This window comes from Lontra canadensis, unplaced genomic scaffold (genome assembly GCF_010015895.1).
Source record: "Lontra canadensis isolate GAN:19392208 unplaced genomic scaffold, GSC_riverotter_1.0 scaffold7, whole genome shotgun sequence".
NCBI lineage: Eukaryota > Metazoa > Chordata > Mammalia > Carnivora > Mustelidae > Lontra > Lontra canadensis.
Window position 1 is genome coordinate 31,361,147 of NW_022631001.1, and position 21,099 is coordinate 31,382,245.

Here is a 21,099-nt window from a genome sequence, read left to right on the forward strand (position 1 = left end):
GGTCCCAGAATAGAGCCTTATGATCCTTTCAGTAAAGAACTGCTCTTCTCAACTCATACATGGAACAGATTTTCACTCAAAAAAAAAAAAAAAAAAGCCCATCTCTTTATTGTCTTCTTAGCACTCAATCCAGTCAGTGGGGCACAATGGGTATTCAAAGCTAATCTGAATTACATTTAAAAAAAGTAATTTGGGGGGCGCCCAGGTGGCTCAGCCAGTTAAACAGCTAACTCTCGATTTCCGCTCAGATCATGATCTCAGGATCCTGGGATGGAGCCCTCCTTTGGACTCTGCACTCAACAGGGGCCTGCTTCAGGACGGTCTCTGTCCCTCTGTTCCCCTCTGCCCCGCGCTCTCTCTCTGTCTCTAAAATAAATAATCATTTTTTAAAAGTAATTCGGTAATATTTATAAAAGTTTGCAAACTCACAGTTGCTTTGACCCATTCAACCCATGTTGTGAAACCTCGTCTACAGAAATTAAAGCCACCTTATTTATGTGTTTACAACTGGTTTATTTACCATACTGCAATGGGCAAAACCTAACGTAAACACCTGTATGGCCACCAATAAATGAATTTTAAAGACTCTTTTATATCCAATATTAATGAACATCATACATTTATTTTAAAAAAGAAATAAAACACTAATATATGAAGATACCTCAAATATATAACTAATGTAGACATCAAGAGGTTAAGCATCACACACCAAGAAATGCAAATTGTTGCAACCATCTATTAAGTAGAGTTCCGTCAAACAGTCACCAAGTATCACATGGCTTCTCAGCACTATCAGAATGGGTGTGAATCCACTTTTCTGTGCCACAGTTTCATCAAAGCTTTTTTCATCTCACTGTTTCTCAAGCTGTAGATCAGTGGATTCAGCAGAGGTGTAAGAAGTGAGTAAGACAATGACATCAGCTTCTTGGTTTCTGGGGAGTAGCCAGATTTCGGTTGTAAATAAGTCATATTAGCCGTGCCATAGAAGAGGGTCACAGACGTGAGGTGGGAGGCACAGGTGGAAAAGGCCTTTTGCCTCCCAGTGGCTGATGGCATCTTCAGGATGGCAAAGAGAATCCGAATGTAAGATAAGAGAATCAACACAAAAGGAACCATGACAATCAAAATGGTGCCAGTGAATGCATAGATTTCAAACAGAAATGTATCTGCACATGCAAGTTCTAGCACTGCTGGGGTTTCACAAGAGATATGATTGATTTCATTGGGACCACAGAAGGGAAAACTGAAAACCCATGATGTTTGTACAGTAGCCACCATGATCCCTGAGACCCAGGAGAACATTATTAATTTCATGAAAACCCTTTTGTTCATAATCATTGGGTAGTTCAGAGGATGACAGATTGCAGCAAATCGGTCATAAGCCATCACCCCCAGGAGAAAACATTCAGTGCCACCAAAAAAAAGAATGAAATACATCTGTGCAAAACAGCTTATAAATGAAATCGATGTTTTCTCAGTGGAGAGGACCACCAGCATTTCAGGCATAATGACTGCACTGAAACTCACGTCCACCACAGACAAGTTCTGGAGGAACAGGTACATGGGCACATGGAGGCTCTGTTCCAAGGAGATGATGACTATAATGATGACATTTCCCAACAGAGTCACCAGGTAGACAACCAAGAAAACCCCAAAGAGCTGCTCTTGGAGTTCAGGAAAGTTAGAAAAGCCCAGGAGGATGAATTCAGCCACAGAGCTTTGATTTTGCCTTTTCATTTCAGTGGTGGAGAGCATTTTGTTTTTAGGGACATTGTATACAAATTATGAAGTCACAGTCCAATAGCTGAGAGTCTGCATCTGCAATTCCCCCTAGATATTCTTGGCTGAAGATGTAAAGAGGAACACGTCCTGACCAAATTCATTTTGGTGATTTTAGAAATGGCCAATCACTGAATAATGAACGTTTCAAATAAAAAGGAGAAAGTGAAGAATGCCGGTTCGGAAGTCTTGTCTGAAAAGTATAAGATATTATCAAAATGCTCTTGTAACTTACATGTTACATACTTTGATTTTAAACCTAGCCTTAAAACAAACATTGATATTTTATAACTGAGGTTCCATTCCCATAACATTGCTATCAGAGTTATCTGTTTTTCTCAATTTTATATAAATAGTTATATTTTAAACTACCAAAAATAAAGTATTAAAAAGTAGACAAAGGGAAAAAGATATCCACAAAAATTTTTAAGACAACCTAATGACTCAAAGATACAGCACAGTTGATTTATACTTATTATAAATATTTATCATTTCAAAATACCAGTATGAAGCTTATTAAATATGAAAAATATATCTACGTTCAACTGCAGTTGTGGATTCCTGCACAGTTTTCATATCTCATATTTCATTATTTTAGGTGATCTGTAAATAGTGTGAATTGCTTCAGGATTATTGATTTTGCAAACGCTGGTCATGGACAATTATATGGAGATTGGCCTGCAATGGAAATTTTTTTTTAAAGATTTTATTTATTTATTTGACAGACAGAGATTACAAGTAGGCAGAGAGGCAGGCAGAGAGAGAGGAGGAAGCAGGCTCCCTGCTGAGCAAAGAGCCCGATGTGGGGCTCGATCCCAGGACCCTGGAATCATGACCTGAGCTGAAGGCAGAGGCTTTAACCCACTGAGCCACCCAGGCACCCCTGCAATGGAAATTTTAAGAGCAAATTCTTTATGACTAATCCTTGTGACCATGATATTTAAGAATCATCCAATTCTGATCATTCTAAACTGATTTAAACATTTCCTGTCTGTCTTTTCTCTCCCTCCTATTTTCCTTCTTATCAGGAGTTCATTTAATCATTAATTATTCAACAAACACTGATTGAGCAAGTACCATTTTCTAGGTTCAGTAATCATAGGCAAACATTGGCTCCTCAGCTCAACAGAAAGTTGGAAAAAATACATAAAACAGCATTCCACTGTTATGCCAGTAATTCAGTTTCTATCTATTATACCTTGCTCTGTGTTTTTCCATTATCAGCAGTTGACATTTGTGTGTGTGTGTGTGTGTGAATAAAGGGGTTAGAATTTATATATTGTATGTTTATAATATTTACAGATTCCATATGAGCAAAATCTAACTCTATCAATAAATATAAACTCCAGGAATCCAAGAATTTGGTTTTTTCTTTGCTACATTCACAATGTCTACAATAGTCCCTGACCTATAATTGATACTAAACCAATGTTTGATGAATGATGGAATAAAAAAATGAGGAAATCCATGCTGGCTTTAAGAAAGAGAGTGCCAAAAAGAAAAGTGAAACCAACATACAACACTGTTGGCAAGCAGAGGTAATAACAAGGGCCTATGAGATATTTCTGTGAGGGATTTGATACTTCTCAATGTGGAGGGACTGTGAACAACCAAATCATAGCATGTCGCCAGTGGAAGGTACAGTCAGTGGAAGGAGAAAGGCATAAGGAGGAAGGGTGTCTTGCTCAAAGACATGTATTTGATGACACCCTAGCATTTCAATGGAAACCTACTGGCCTTTGTGTGATGTTTGAAAACCAGCAGAAGTACACTGTGGGAGCTGAGGAACCCAAGAGAACAGGACACAGCTCATGTCACCTTGAGTAAAGACCAGTAGGACATTAGCAGACAGTAGAAGGCAGCTTGATTTATTTCTAAGTTTGACCATATCATCCATTCAGAGTAAATGTCCAGGGCACCTGGGTGGCTCAGTTGGTTAAGCGACTGCCTTTGGCTCAGGTCATGATCCCAACGTCCAGGGATCAAGTCCCACATCTGGCTCCCAGCTCCATGGGGAGTCTGCTTCTCCCTCTCAAGCTCTCTCTCTCGCTCTCTCGCTCTCTCTCTCAAATAAATAAATAAATAAATATCTTTTTTTAAAAAAAGAGTAAATGTCCATACTAACCATGCTAATTATCATTTGCATATCAAAAAGACTCCTGAAATCAGTAAATTATAGTCACAGGATCAAACATTTAAAATCCATTTCTGATGAGAAAAAAGAATAAAGTGTATTTAGTTCCAAATATTTAGAAGTGGATAGATCTTGAAAATTGGAAAATTTTAAGTGTAATGTAAATAAAATAGAAAAACTTTATAGAATGGACTATAAGCATCTTATGAAGAAAAAAAAAAAACATTCATGACTGGTAACAAGCCACTGACTGCCCTGGCTGCACCTTTTTTCTGGAACTTAGAGACCCCAATGCTGTCTTGCAGAACTCCTAACAGAAAGATTTAGGCAGAGCACTCCCTAAGCAGGTTTTATCTTTCAAGATGAGGAGGTGGGAGTGGCACTTATACCAACTTCCCTTCCAGCTGCAACAGTCTAAGATTTGATGATTAATATGTGCAGAGTACTGGGGCACCTGGGTGGCTCAGTGGGTAAAGAGTCTGCCTTCAGCTCAGATCATGATCTCGGGGTCCTCGGGCTCTCTGCTCAGCGGGAAGCCTGCTTCTACCTCTCTCTCTCTGCCTGCCTCTCTGCCTACTTGTGATCTCTGTCTGTCAAATAAATAAATAAAATCTTTTTAAAAAATATGTACAGAGTACTTATCTCTGAAAAAAAAGAGAAAAGAAAAGTCACCAGCATCAAACCCAAGGAGTCTACAGATGGCAATGTGTCAGTTGTGTCCAGTGATTCCTGAGCATGGACACATCACTTCAACAGCATCTCCACGATCAGTTGGAGAGGAACTATAAATGGAAAACCCACCAACACACACACACACCAACACACACACACACACACACACACACACAGCAGAATCCTCCCATTCTTACCTATTGACTCTGTCTCTTGAAATTTCTCAGTACTGTATCAGAAATTTTACCTCTACTCAAAAGCCACCTGATCATACATACAATTCAGTGCTTCGGAGCACTGATTCTAGAACATTATATGACACTGAATCATATGCCCTGTAGAATCCCTCCCTGGAGAACGTGGAATCATGTCATAAACACCTTCTCCTATGTTTGCATGATGACTAAAGAGGCTTGACCTTGCCCCCCCCCATGAGAACCCTCAAGAGCATACCCCTGGAGCATCACTCCTTCATATTCCTAATGGGGATAAGTACCTCTTCACACAAGAGACTCAGTTCACCATGACATCTCCAGTAGGAGGTGAAAACAGACGCTGACTAACAGTTGTAACCGGGAAAGAAGAGATCAGTAGTGTGAGAGCGTGAGGGAAGGCAGGTGAGCTACAGGTAGAGGATGACTGAGTGGAATGCACAGTTTGGGTCCTGGTGGGAAACTAGCTAAGGCAAGTGGATTGAAGCCGAGTTCTAGACAACTGAATGCTTACTCCCACCATCCAAGAACTTCTGATCATTTGTAGAAGAAATATAGAGACACTGAAAACTTGTGAGAAAAATATCATTACAATTGATTTTATTGAAAGAGCTTTCAAACTATGACTCCAATGATCTGGACTAGTTGTGAGATTTGAGCAAATCATTTAACGTTTACTGATTCTATAACTTTCTCCATAAAATAAACATAATGTGATGACTCTCATTGAATATATATGAAAATCAAGAATTTCAGAGATCAGTCGACACTGGGTGAACAATCAAGGAGACCATTTGGCTCAGTCCCCACAGAGTGAAGAGCTGAATCACTCTGCAGATTTGGCTCTGTGCTGAACTGGACACTGTGACTGAACACAGGTTACCTTTGTCTACTTCTCGCTGCACTTTCCTAAAGCAGGTTGCGTTCTCAAGGAAGCTCACCTCCCCCCACAGCAATAAGGCTGCCAACAACACTTAGGGATTCATTCTCTCTACTCTGTGTCCAGTGGGAAATAGAGCCATTACCCTGAGGTAAAGGGATTTTCATTTCCACATTCCAACCCAGGAATCCCTCCCATGTCATTCACCATGGTGGAATTACACCCCGTCGTGTACCAGCCCATGCCCCAGGCAGGGAAATGCTGCCTCATATGTATTCTCTCTGATTCATGCCCCATAGTGCCCATGGGAGCTTCTGTCAATATGGTCAGTTTCTTGTGTCGGTGATGATAACACAGGTGATGTACATGTTATGGGTGTTCATCAAGATGTATGGTCACAATTGTACATTTTCTTCCATGTGTATTAGACTGGAATGAAAAGTGTATAAAGACATTTGACTCTTTTTTTTGCCACATATCCTCATCTGTTTTGTTTCCTAAATTCCGCATGTAAGTGAACTCCTATGGTGTTTGTCTTTCTCTGACTGACTTATTTTGCTTAGCATAATACTCTTTAGCTCCATCCATGTCATTGAAAATGACAAGATTTCATTCTTTTTATGGCTGAATAATATTCCACTATCTATCATCTATCTATCATCTATCATCTACCTATATCTATATTTTGATCTACAGATAGATAACGTATCTTCTTTATCTATCTCTTTCACTATATATCTATGTCTATATCTAATTATATATATATATGTATACATATATATATGTAGTTTTATAGATAGATATAGCATATCTTCTTTATCCATTAATCAGTCAATGGACATTTGGCCTATTTCCATAATTTTGCTATTTTTGATAATGCTGCTACAAACGGCTGGGTGCCTGTGTACTTTTGAATCAGTATTCTTCTATCATTTGCATAAATATCTAGTAGTACAAATGCTGCATTGTATGGTAGTTCCATTTTCAAATTTTTGAGGAACCTCCACACCATATTCCAGAATGTATTTACAAGTTTACATTCCCACCATTATTGCAAGAGGGTTCCCCTTTCTCCACATCCTTTCCCACAACCTGTTGTTTCTTGTGCTATTAATTTTAGCCATTCTGAATGGTGTGAAATAATATCTTATTGTACTTTTGATTTGCATTTTCTTGACAATGAGTGATGTTGAGCATCTTTTCATGTTTCTCTTGGCCATCCAAATGTCTTCTTTGGAAAAATGTCTGTTCAGGTCCTCTGTCCATTTTTTAACAATTATTACGGGGTTTTTTGGTGTTGTGTCATATAAGTTTTTATATATTTTTGATACAAACCCCTTTATTAGCTATGTCATTTGCAAACTTCTCCCATTCATTCAGTTGTCTTTTCATTTTGTTGATTGTTGCCTATGCTGTGCAGAAGCTTCTTATTTTGATGTAGTCCCAATAGTTCATTTTTGTTTTTTGTTTCCTTTTCCTCAGGAGATATATCTAGTAATTAGTTGCTACAGCCAATGTCAAAGAGATTATTACTGCCTGTATTCTCCTCTAGGATTTTAATGGGTTGATTTTACTTTTGTGTATGGTGTAAGAAAGTGGTCTAGTTTCATTCTTCTGCAAGTTGCTGTCCAGTTTTCCCAATACTATTTGTTGAAGAGACCATCTTTTTTGCCATTGGATATTCTTTCTTACTTTGTCGAGGATTAATTGACCATATAGAAAAATGTTGCTATTACCAATGTGAGAGAAATTTCTGCTTGTCCACTCTTCTAGGTTTTTATGGTTTCAGGATTCATGGTTAGGTCTTTAATCCATTTTGAGTTTACCTTTGTGCATGGTATAAGAAAATGATTCAGTTTCATTCTTGTGTATGTGTTTTCCAGTTTTCACAACACCATTTGAAGATACTATCTTTTTCTTATTGCATAATTTTTGCCTTCTTTCTCAGTAATTATTTGACCATATAATCATGGGTTTACTTGTGGGCTCTCTCTTCTATTCCCTGAATCTATGTGTCTGTTCTTGTGCCAATATCATATTGTTTTGATTACAGCTTTTTTTTTATGACTTGCAATTTATTCAGAAGAAAACAACACAGAAGGTAAGGAATTACCCACTGATAAATGGCATGCAGCTTTTTAATATATCTTGAAATCTGGGATTGTGATACCTCCAGATTTTTTCCTCTTTTTCAAGGTTGCTTTGGCTATTTGGGGTCTTTTGTGGTTCTATACTAATTTTTAGATTATTTGTTATAGTTCTATGAAAAATGCTGCTGGTAATTTGAAGGGATTGCATTAAATCTGTAGATCGCTTTGGGACTATGAACATTTTAACAGTATTTGTTCTTCCAATCCATGAGCATGGAATGTCTTTCCATTTGTTTGTGTCTTCTTCAATTTCTCTTATCAGTGTGTTACAGTTTTCAGGGTCAGGTCTTTCACCTCCTTGGTTAAGTTTATTCATAGGTATTTTCTTATTCTTGGTGCAATTGTAAATAGGATTGTTTTCTTAATTTCTCTTTTGTCTACTTCATAATTAGTGCAAAAAATGTAACAGATTTCTGAACTTTGATTTTACATTCTGCAACCTCATTGAATTTTTTTATCAGTTCTAGTAGTAGATGTAAAAGATTACTTAAGGAAATCATTCAAAGATCAGGGATATGAATAGTATCTAGCTCATAAAGTTGTTGTGAGGATTAAATGAGACAAGTATTGGCATTTGACACAATGCCTGGCACACAAAAGCTACAGCTTGTGATCCTTTTGTTGTTGTTCTTCTGTGACTACTATTGCTATTATTGCTATTACAGCTGATCCTCACAGTATCTCAAATGGTATTATTATTATCATCATCATGCTTTTATGGTGAAGAGGCTAATATTCAGAAAGGAGAAGGACCTGTCAAAACATGGAAAATGGCAGAGCTAGTATATGAAACTAGGGTAATTACACTCTTGCTGTGTATTCCTGGTGGTTCCTCAAAGCCACACTGCCTCTCCCTTCAATCATATTTCACACATATGCAATTAGCAAAGATGAACATTGTATACTTTATTTATACTTGTATTTTCTAGCTCATCAAACCTTCTACTATATCCTTCAAACATGCTTTTGACAAGCATATAACACCAAAATAAATTCCTTTGTTTCTCCTTTGACTAAAGCCCAAATCCATCATAGGTAGTGGTTTTGCCCTGGTATATCACTGGAAATTTATAATTTTTCTCTTGCAATTTAAGTCATTTATACATCAAACTTGTTGACCTATTGTGGTGGACATGAAAGTGTGATGTTCAGATCCCTCTCCCAGAAAGAGTCACTGCCCAGATGCAAAGGAGATGATTATTTGACTCCTGTGTGCTCCTTCATGGTCAGACTAAGCTTCCAAGTCAAGCCCCACTCTTCTGGGAAATTCTGTAGTCAATGACCAAGCAGGGGTCTTGTCACTTCTGACCCACGCAGGATGCTCCTAATGGACAATCCGGAGCTCTCTGTCGGGTGTGCAGAAGACTCTTCCAGGCTTGTGTGCCAGTCAAAGGGCTTATCCAACACAATCCTGTTTCAAACCTTTTTCTCTCCCAGGTATCTTCCTTCCCTGGGGGGACTCCATATCAGTGTCTTCTTCCCAGAGAAACTAGCAAAGATGGTACACAAAGTAGTCAGCAAAATCAGGCAGTAAAATAGGGATTGGAGACCGGATCTTTACCACCTGGCTAGCCTGTAGATCCCATCCTTTCTGCTGTGTGGTGTATAGAAATGTCTTGACATAACAGGAAATTCAGTGATGAAAAAAAACTTTCAGAAATGATAACTTGGAATTATGTAACTATGGAAGGAGATGTACTGGCATCGAAATTAAGAGTGGGTTGGGGATTATACATCAGAAGATAATAGAATTATACAGTTGTTACAAAATTCCTTTGACCCTGCAAGTAGATCACAAAAAAGCTGAGTGCAATGAACAGACCATTGAAAACTAAGCTCGAGAGCTTTGGAGAACGGAGGCAGGTGGAACTACTCAGAGGTAGGGAAGATGGACTGGTCAGTTTGAAGGATGACAAAAAACACACATCAGATTTTATGCTGTGAAGAGGAACTTCTTTGAATTGCTGTCTTGCACTTTAGCTTACTAAGCTAAGGACACATCTGTGTCCCCGGCCGGGATCACTTTGCAAAAAATTTCATTTCTTATCTTGGAAACTGGGTACAAGTTCCCACTAAGAGGAAAAAATCCCACTCTGATGCCTAAAAGAAAATTTAGAAAAAGAGCTATGAAGAAAGGACAGGGTTTTCAGAGGGAGAACAAATTGAGGAGGACAGTTAGGAAACGGGAGAAACAAGGAAGATCACCTTAAGGAAAGGCATTTTCAATAGGTTTAAAGGAGGAGTAAGAACTAGTTGAAAAGAGGAATAATAAACATATCAGATAGAGACAAAAGCATGTTTTGACAGTCCTAGCCCAGAATGGGATAGTGACACCAAAAACGGAAAGCAAACCTTGCACCAGGAAGGTAGGCAAGGGAATGAGCGGTGACAAGGGCAGACTGCAACATGAAAGAATAGAAAGCACAGGCAAGGCCCAGTTAAGCTGGGCTATACCCACCACACTAAAGATGTTTTTCATCCTGAATCCATAGAAACCCACTGAAATATTTAAACAAGGAGAGACATCATAAGACTTACATTTTTTTAAAGATTTTATTTATTTATTTATTTGTCAGAGAGAGAGAGAGAGAGAGAGGGAGAACACAATCAGGTAGAGCAGCAGGCAGAGGCAGAGAGAGAAGCAGGCTCCCTGCTGGGATCATGACCTGAGCCTAAGGCAGCAGCTTAACCAACTGAGCCACCCAGGTGTCCCAAGATTTACATTTTAAATGTTCACTTATTTCCTGTCTCTGTTGATTGTGGTTGGAAATCTTGGCATCAACTTTGACACCAGGAAAGCATGATTTCCAGTATCAGTCCTACCAGCTGCCATGAGCTTGAAGCTGGTACTACCAGAGTGGCTGCTATTTAGAGTAGAATGAACAAAGGAAACAGAACAAAAAGTATAATGTGAGTGAATATTTGAAACTAAAGAGAGAGAAGAAGCCACATCAAGGAAGGTAGGAAATGCAGAGACAGAGAAAAAGATTAAAGGTGCTGCAGATGGGAGAGAATGCTGGTCATGGAGAGAGAGGCACACAGGGGATACACACAAGAAGAACACCTCCCCAGTGCCTTTGGCTGGGACACAAGAGAGGCTAATTGTGAGTTCTTGGAACCAACAAGGCTTAAAGCCTGGAGTTTTAAAGGTCAATGGGTTTGGCTGGGATAGAAATCTAAAGGTGCTGCCCTCCTCCTAGAGAGAAGGTAGGCAAACAACCTAGGGGCAGATGGTGGAGTGGAAACAAAGATCTGAAGAATGCTTGGGGTCCACAGTGGGGAGATTATCCCCTCTTCGTGGAGATCTTCCCTAGGATGTGGTGTTGAGGAAGATGACCTCTCCAAGGTTCAGCATAAACACAGAATCACTCATCTGTGGTAAACAACACAGAGCCATGGACACTGGCTGCCTAACCTGCTTATACCAAGTCCCACATTCCTGTGCTCTGGTGGTACTGCCTTTCTCTGTAAAGCTTGTCTGAATCCCACTGCAGCAGGCCCTTTCCTCAGAATACCAACACAAGCCACTGCCCACACCATGTCTCCTAATCAGAGTTCTACAGGGCCCCAGTTCAAGTGGAAATAGTATCAGGTCTCATTTAACAAGCAGACCAGAACACACCTAGTTAAAACTCACTTCTGGCCAAGGACCAAACACTGGCCACTGCAGGCAAGGAGAACTGCAGATAACTGGCCCAAAGGAAAAAAGCAACCAAAACACAACATCAGAGTGCACATAGCACAAACTAGAGCCATTCCCTGAAGTTCCAGGCCCGGACACCATATGACCTCTTCTTCATAAAGCCATTACTCTCAGGAAAAGAAAACATCATGAGCTTTTCTAACACAGAGAAAAAGACAGAGACTTAGACAAAATGCCAAGACAGATGAATTCACCCCAGATGAAAGAACAAGATAAGACCACAGCCACAGATCTAAGAAAAACAGATATAAGTAATATACCTGATGGAGAATTTAAAGGAATAAGCATGAGGATACTCTCTGAGTTTGAGAAAAGCTTGAAGACATCAGGGAGGCCCTTACCAAAGAAATAAAAGAGTTTAAAAAAATCAGTCAGAGATGAAGAATGTAGTAACTGAGACTGGAAACAGACTATGTGATGACCATAAGGACAGAAGAATCAGAGGAATGAATAAATAATATAGATGATAAAATAATGGAAAATTAATGAAGAATTATTATGGAATACAAGAATAGACTTAGATAACTCAGTGACTCCATCAAACATAATAACATTCGTATTATAGGAGTCACAGAAAAAGGAGAGTAAAGGGGGCAAAAAATTAATTTAAGGAAATAGTTGCTGAAAACTTCTCTAATCTGGTGAGAGAACACGTCCAGATCCAGGAGCACAGAGAACTCCCATCAAAATCAATAGCTCAACCCCAAGACATATTATAATTAAATTTGCTAAATATAGTGATAAAGAAAAAAAGCCTTAAAAGTAGCAAGACAAAAGAATTCCCTAACTTACAAAGGAAAATCCATTAAGCTAGCTGTAGATCTCTCAAAAGAAATTTGGCAAGCCAGAAGGGACTGACATATTATATTCATGATAAGTAGGAAAAATATGCAGCCAAAAACATTTTATCCAAGAAGGTTATCATTCAGAATAGAAGGAAAGATGAAGAGTTTCCAAGACAAACAAAAACTGAAGGAGTTAATGACCACTAAACCAGCCCTGCAAGAAGTATTAAAGGGAAACTCTGAGTGGGAAAGAAAGACCAATAGCAACAAATACTACAAAGAAACATAAAATCTCCAGAAGCAGTGACTTTACAAGTAATACAATGGCACTAAATTCTTATCTATCAATAATTACTCTGAATTTAAATGGACTAAATACTCCAGATAAAAGACGTAGGGTGTCAGAATGGACATAAAAACAAGACCCCCCATCTCTGCTTACAAGAGACTCATTTTAGACCTAAAGAAACCTGAAGATTGAAAGTCAGGGGGCGGAGAAACATCCATCATACAAATGACCATCAAAAGAAAGCCAGAGTAACAGTATTTTTATCAGACAAACTAGACTATAAACCAAAGACTACAACAAAAGTCGAAGAAGGGCACTATATAATAATAAAGAGGACAATCCAACAAGAAGAACTAACAATTGTACATACTTATGTGCCCAACATAGGAGCACTAAAATATATAAAACAATTAATAACAAGCATAAAGGAACTCATTGGTAATAATACAATTAGTCTAGGGAATTTTACACTCCACTTATATCAATGGACAGATCATCAAAACAGAAAATGAACAAGGAAACAGTGGCTTTGAATGACACACTGGACCAGATAGACTTAACAAATATATGCAGAACATTTCATCCTAAAGCAGCAGAACACACATTCTTTTTACATGTACATAGGATATTCACCAGAACAGATCACATATAGGTCACAAATCAGGCCTCATAAGTACAAAAAGATTGAGATCACACCATGCATATTTTCTTAAAAAAATTTTTTTTAATTTATTTGAGGAGTGCCTGGGTGGCTCAGTGGATTAAAGCCTCTGTCTTTGGCTCGGGTCATGATCCCAGGGTCCTGGGATCGAGCCCCACGTCGGGCTCTCTGCTCAGCGGGGACCCTGCTTCCTCCTCTCTCTCTGCCTGCTTCCCTGCCTACTTGTGATCCCTGTCTATCAAATAAATAAATAAAATCTTTTTAAAAAAATAATTTGAGAGAGAGAGAGAGAACAAACAGACCCTGCCCTGAGCACAGAGACCAACATGAGATTCCATCTCATGACACTGAGATCACCACCTGTGCAAAAACCAAGAGTTGGGCACTTAACTGATTATTCCACCCAGGTGCCCAATACCATGCATATTTTCTGAACACAATGCTGTGAAACTTGAAGTCAACCACAGGAAAAAATTTGGGAAGACCACAAATATATGGAGGTTAAACAACATACTGCTAAACAATAAATGGTCAACCAGGAAATCAAAGAAGAAATTTTAAAAAACACATGGAAAAAAATAAATAAAAAAAAATTAAAAAATACATGGAAATAAATGAAAATGAAAACACAATGGTACAAAATCTATGGGATACAGGAAAACTGGTCTTAAGAGGGAAGTACATAGCAACACAGGCTTACCTCAAGAAGCAAGAAAAATCTCAAATAACCTAATGTTACACCTAAAGGAGCTAGAAAATGAGCAACAGACAAAACCCAAAGCCAGCAGAAGGGAAATTATAAAGATTAGAGCAGAAATAAATAATATAGAAACTAAAACAAAAAAACAATCCATGAAACTGGGCATTGGTTCTTTGAAAAAAAATTAATAAAATTGATAAACCCTTAGCCAAATTTATCAAAAAGAAAAGAGAAAGGATCCAAATAATTAAAATCACCAATGAAAAAGGAGAAATAATAACCAACGCCACAGAAAGACAAACAATTATAAGAGAATATTATGAAAAACTATATGTCAACAAACTGGACAACCTAGAAGAAATAGATAAACTCCTACAGACATATAAATCACCAAAACTGAAACAGGAAAACATAGAAAACTTGAACAGACTGATAAACAGCAACGAAATTGAATCAGTAGTAAAAAAATTTCCCAACAAACGGAAGTCCAGGGCCAGAGGTTTCATAAGTAATTCTACCAGACATTTAAAGAAGAGTTAAATACCTATTCTTCTTAAACTATTCCAAAAATAGAAAAGGGAGGGAAACTTCCAAATTCATCCTCTAAGGCCAGCATTACCTTGATACCAAAACAGATAAAAAATAAGAGAACTACAGGCCAATATCCCTGATGAACCTGGATGCAAAATTTCTCAGTAAATATGAGTAATCAGATTCCAATGACACATTTTTTTAAAAAATCACACACCAGGAACAAGTGGGATATATTCTTTGGCTGCATGGGGGTTCAATAATCACAAATCAACCAACATGATAGATCACATTAATAAAAGACAAGAACCATATGATCCTTTCAATAGATGCAATAAAAGTATCTGACAAAGTACAGCTTCCGTTCATAATAGACACCCTCAACAAAGTAGGGATAGAGGGAACATACCTCAACATAATAAAGGCTGTCTATGAAAAACCCACACCCAGGATCATCCTCAATGGGGAAAAACTGAGAGCTTTTCTTCTACCATCAAGAACCAGACAGGGATGTCCACCTTCACCACTGGTATTTAACATAGTACTGGAAGTCCTAACCTCAGCAATCAGAAAACACAAAGAAATAAAAGGCATGCAGATCGACAGGGTAGAAGTCAAACTTTCCCTGTCTGCAGATGACATGACAGTCTATATAGAAAACCCAAAGACTCCACCAGAAAACTTGCTAGAACTGATACACAGATTCAGTAAAGTCACAGAATATAAATTCAATGTACAGAAATCTGTTGCATTTCTATACACCCATAGTGAAGCAGCAGAAAGAGATATCAAGTAATCAATTTTATTTACAATTGCACCAAAAACCATAAAGTACCGAGGAATAAACAATCTGTATTCTGAAAACTGTAGAACACTTACAAAAGAAATTGAAGAGGACACAAAGAAATGGAAAAACATTTCATGCTCATGGATTAGAAGAACAAATATTGTTAAATGTCCATATTACCCAAAGCAATCTACAGATTTAATGCGATCCCTGTCAAAATACCAGCAACATTTTTTACAGAGCTAGAACAAACAATCCTAAAATTTGTATGGAACCACAGAAGACCCCAAATAGCCAAAGCAACCTTGAAAAGGAGAAACAAAGCTGGAGACATCACAGTTCCAGATTTTGATCTATATTACATAGCTGTAGTGATCAAGACAGTATGGCACTGGCACAAAAGTAGACACATAGATCAACAGAGCAGAATTGAAAACTCAGAAATGAATCCACAACTATATGGTCAATTAATCTTGGACAAGGTAGGAAAGAATATCCACTGGAAAAAAAGAGGGTGTCTTCAACAAATGGTGCAGGGAAAACTGGACAGCAACATGCAGAAGAATGAAACTGGACCATTTTCCTATACCATACAGAAAAGTAAACTCAGAATGGATTAAAATAATAGTACAGACAAAAGGCTGATATCCAGGATCTATAAAGAACTCCTCAAACTCAATGCACACAAAACAGATAATCATGTCAAAAAATGGGCAGAAGACATGAACAGACACTTCTCCAATGAAGACATACAAATGGCTATCAGACACATGAAAAAATGTTCATCATCACTAGCCATCAGGGAGATCCAAATTAAAACCACATTGAGATACCACCTTACACCAGTTAGAATGGCCAAAATTAGCAAGACAGGAAACAACATGTATTGGAGAGGATGTGGAGAAAGGGGAACCCTCTTACACTGTTGGTGGGAATGCAAGTTGGTGCAGCCACTTTGGAGAACAGTGTGGAGATTCCTTAAGAAATTAAAAATAGAGCTTCCCTATGACCCTGCAATTGCACTACTGGGTATTTACCCCAAAGATACAGATGTGGTGAAAAGAAGGGCCATCTGTACCCCAATGTTCATAGCAGCAATGGCCATGGTCGCCAAACTGTGGAAAAAACGAAGATGCCCTTTAACAGACGAATGGATAAGGAAGATGTGTTCTATATACACTAAGGAGTATTATGCCTCCATCAGAAAAGATGAATACCCAACTTTTGTGTCAACGTGGATGGGACTGGAAGAGATTATGCTGAGTGAAATAAGTCAAGCAGAGAGAGAGTCAATTATCATATGGTTTTGCTTATTTGTGGAGCATAACAAATAACACGGAGGACATGGGGAGATGGAGAGGAGAAGGGAGCTGAGGGAAATTGGAAGGGGAAGTGAACCATGAGAGAATATGGACTCTGAAAAACAATCTGAGGGTTTTGAAGGAGCGGAGGTTGGGGGGGGGAGCCTGGTGGTGGGTATTATGGAGGGCATATATTGCATGGAGCACTGGGTGTGGTGCATAAACAATGAATTCTGTTACACTGAAAAGAAATTAAATTTAAAAAAAAAGAATGGATTAAAAACTTATGTGAGACCAAAAACAAAACAAAACAAAACAAAAACAAAAAAAACAAAAAACACTGAAATCCAAGAGGAGGATATAAACAGTAATAACCTCTTTGACATTGGCTATAGCAACTTCTCACTAGATATGTCTCCTGAGGCAAGGGAAACAAAAGCGAAAATGAACTGTTGGGACTATATCAAAATAAGAAGCTTCTGCAAAACAAAGGAAACAATCAACAAAAAGACAACCTGCTGAAAGGGAGAAGATATTTGAAAATGACATATCTAATGAAGGTGTTAGTATAAAAAATAGAGAAATAATTTATATAACTCAACACCAAAAAAAAAAAAAACATACTAATCAGTTAAAAAAAAAAATGGGCAGAGGACATGAACAGATATTTTTCCAAAGAGGACATCCAGATGGCCATCAGATACATGAAAAGATGCTCAACATCACTTATAGTCAGAGAAATGCAAATCAAAACTACAATGAGATATCACTTCACACCAGTCAGAATGGCTAAAATTTACACCACAAGAAAAAATAGCCATTGGTGAGGAAGTGTGAAAAGGGGAATCCTCTTAAGCTCTTGGTGGGAATGCATTCTGGAATAGCCACTCTGGAAACAGTATGAAGTTTCTTCAAAAAGTTAAAAATGGAACTACCTTACAATCCAGCAATTGCACTACTAGGTATTTACCTAAATGATACAAGAATACTGATTCAAAGGGGCACATGCATGTTTGTAGCAGCATTATCAGCCATAGCCAAATTATGGAAAGAGCCCAGATGTCCATCAACTGATGAATGCATAAAGAAGATGTATTATATTTATGTGATGGAATATTGCTCAGCTATCAAAAAGAACAACAGGGGCGCCTGGGTAGCTCAGTGGGTTAAAGCCTCTGCCTTCGGCTCAGGTCATGATCCCAGGGTCCTGAGATCAAGCCCCGCATCGGACTCTCTGCTCAGCGGGGAGCCTGCTTCCCCCTCTCTTCTGCCTGCTTCTCTGACTACTTGTGATCTCTGTCTTTCAAATAAATAAATAAAATCTTAAAAAAAAAAACAGCTGCCATCTGCAATGACGTGGATGGAGCTAGAGAATATTATATGAAGCAAAATAAGACAGAGAAAGACAAAAACCATATGATTTCAGTCACATGTGGAAGTTAATAAACAAAACAAATGATCGGGGGGCGGGGGTAAAGAGAGAGGAAAGCCAGGTAACAGACTCTTAACTATAGAGAACAAATAGATAGACACCACAGGGGAGATGTGTGGGGGGATGGATGAAATAGGTGATGAAGATTAAGGAGGGCACTTATCCTATTGGGCTCTGGGTATTGTAAGTGATGAATCACTATATTGTATACCTGAAGCTAATTACACTGTGTGTTAGCTAACTAGAATTTAAATAAAAACCTGAAAAAAAGAGAAAGTGAATTTGGCTTGGGATTTAGACTTCCAGGGATTTTTTTTTTCCTCCTGGATGGCCTTATTTAGTTGATCCCCCTAAGGACTATGAGTGGGAAATTTCTGGACAAACACTAATGAAAGGATTCCCAAGTGTCTGTTTAGTGCCCTACTGTAAAGAAGATTACCCCTCATTTAAATGTTATTCAAACTGGTTTGGGCCATTTGATACCAAAATTTCTTTTTGTGAAAATCCAATCAGTTTTACATCTCTACTTCTCATTTTTGACAGAGGCAGTATTAACTAAAAATTGTTTTTCCCACAGCTGAATGATAATAGGAATAGTGTTTTCCCCCTTTATTACTATCCCTGGAAGAGAAACTAAGGGCAATAGGAGCTCTTGTGATATAGATTCAGTAAAGAGCCCCCTCCATCTATGAATACCAACAATAAAAGGGCAAGCAACCATTAAATGTTCTAAATGTTGCAAGATGAGAAATTATTCCAGGGAATATCACACAGTTAGTGATGTGACTCAGGACCACAGAAAATATGCATAAATAGTTCATAATCACTTGGTTTCCCACAATAAGAAAAAGGAATCATCCAATGTTTATAAACAAAGTGTCCAGGGGCACATTGGGCCTACAGAGGGAAGTTTAACAAAAGTCTCTAAAAACAGTGGTCTATAAAGTGAAAAGAGATAACTAGTAGTATGAAGTGAGACTTCAGGAAAGTTCTCATGTAGTTCTTTGCTCACTATCGTTGGGTGAAAATCTGGAAATAAACCAATAGAACTCCTGTTTTGAATAATAATCTGTGTGAATCCGTGAAGTAGAACCAGTTTGGTCTCCTCAGAATACATATTTTCCCTACTCATTCACGGAATAGATTTCCACTCCAGAAAAAAAAGTCTCATCTACATACTGGTGTCTTGAAGCTCTACCCCATTAGTGCAGCAGAGTTAGTGCATTCAGGTCACCCTGAAAAGTAACAATGACTTTGAAAAGCAGTTCTGCCATAGCTACTAAAACTTGTGAGCTCACATGCCTTTCCTTCCATCAGACCCACATTGATATCAGATTATCAGAAATAAAACATCAGTAGTTATCAATGTATGGAACTAGGTGTTTATTGAAGTTTTGTCTTTATAATGACAATCCCGTAATGACCTAGATGATTATAGTAGAGGAACAGATTAACTGCTGTGTATTATATAAAAAAGGAATGACAACAGTACACTATCAAAAATATGGATCCCTAATATATTATTGACCTTGGAAAAATAATAAATGAAGCATGATCATACCAAGGAATGCAGAATGTTTAGCCATTTAATAAATTTAAATAGAGTTCAGCCAGTGACTAAATGTCACATGGCTTCTCGGCACAATCAGAATGGGTGTGAATCCACTTTTCTGTGCCACAGTTTCATCAAAGCTTTTTTCATCTCACTGTTTCTCAAGCTGTAGATCAGTGGATTCAGCAGAGGTGTAAGAAGTGAGTAAGACAATGATATCAGCTTCTTGGTTTCTGGGGAGTAGCCAGATTTCGGTTGTAAATAAGTCATATTGGCCGTGCCATAGAAAAGGGTCACAGACGTGAGGTGGGAGGCACAGGTGGAAAAGGCCTTTTGCCTCCCAGTGGCTGATGGCATCTTCAGGATGGCAAAGAGAATCCGAATGTAAGACAAGAGAATCAACACAAAAGGAACCATGACAATCAAAATGGTGCCAGTGAATGCATAGATTTCAAACAGAAATGTATCTGCACATGCAAGTTCTAGCACTGGAGGAGTCTCACAGAAGAGATGGTTGATTTCATTGGGACCACAGAAGGGAAAACTGAAAACCCATGTAGTCTGCACAGTAGCCACCATGATCCCTGAGACCCAGGAGAACATTATTAATTTCATGAAAACCCTTTTGTTCATAATCATTGGGTAGTTCAGAGGATGACAGATTGCAGCAAATCGGTCATAAGCCATCACCCCCAGGAGAAAACATTCAGTGCCACCAAAAAAAAGAATGAAATACATCTGTGCAAAACAGCTTATAAATGAAATCGATGTTTTCTCAGTGGAGAGGACCACCAGCATTTCAGGCATAATGACTGCACTGAAACTCACGTCCACCACAGACAAGTTCCGGAGGAACAGGTACATGGGCACATGGAGGCTCTGTTCCAAGGAGATGATGACTATAATGATGACATTTCCCAACAGAGTCACCAGGTAGACAACCAAGAAAACCCCAAAGAGCTGCTCTTGGAGTTCAGGAAAGTTAGAAAAGCCCAGGAGGATGAATTCAGCCACAGAGCTTTGATTTTGCCTTTTCATTTCAGTGGTGGAGAGCATTTTGTTTTTAGGGACATTGTATACAAATTATGAAGTCACAGTCCAATAGCTGAGAGTTCAAGCTGGAAATTCTTGGCAGAAGATGTAATAATGAGTTCATTTGGACAAGCCTTCAAGTTGGCAAATTTTGAGAATAGCCAATATATTGTAAGAAAGGATCTTTCAAATACAAATGAAATGAGGAATTTTGGCTCAGAAATCTTGCTTTTGAAGTTTGAAATAGCAGGTGTCCTCTGGCAACTTTTTTGCTAGATTGAAAATAAATCCTATTCTTAAAACATAGAATCCATTGTCCATCACATTGATGTTTGCATCTCTGTTCTTTTTAATATGATTTTTCTAACAAAGATTTTGAAGTAAACAACAAAAAGGACAAAAATTTATAACTATTAATTCAAAATTAAAACAAATTTTGATGAATATTTTATTACAAAGACAAAATTCAAAATACATTTATATTGCCCTGTTAAAATTG

General features: G+C 38.2%; 2 protein-coding genes across 2 annotated transcripts; both read right to left on the reverse strand.

Moving 5' to 3' along the window:
- Positions 1-792: 792 nt before the first annotated feature.
- On the reverse strand, positions 793-1,825 carry LOC116865424 (olfactory receptor 10A3-like). Its single transcript, XM_032853696.1, has one exon. It carries the CDS (start codon positions 1,753-1,755, stop codon positions 793-795), a length of 963 nt encoding a protein of 320 aa, XP_032709587.1. The 5' UTR covers positions 1,756-1,825.
- Positions 1,826-19,661: 17,836 nt separating this feature from the next.
- On the reverse strand, positions 19,662-20,615 carry LOC116865425 (olfactory receptor 10A3). Its single transcript, XM_032853697.1, has one exon. The coding sequence runs from the start codon at positions 20,604-20,606 to the stop codon at positions 19,662-19,664; it is 945 nt and encodes a 314-aa protein (XP_032709588.1). The 5' UTR covers positions 20,607-20,615.
- Positions 20,616-21,099: the final 484 nt, after the last annotated feature.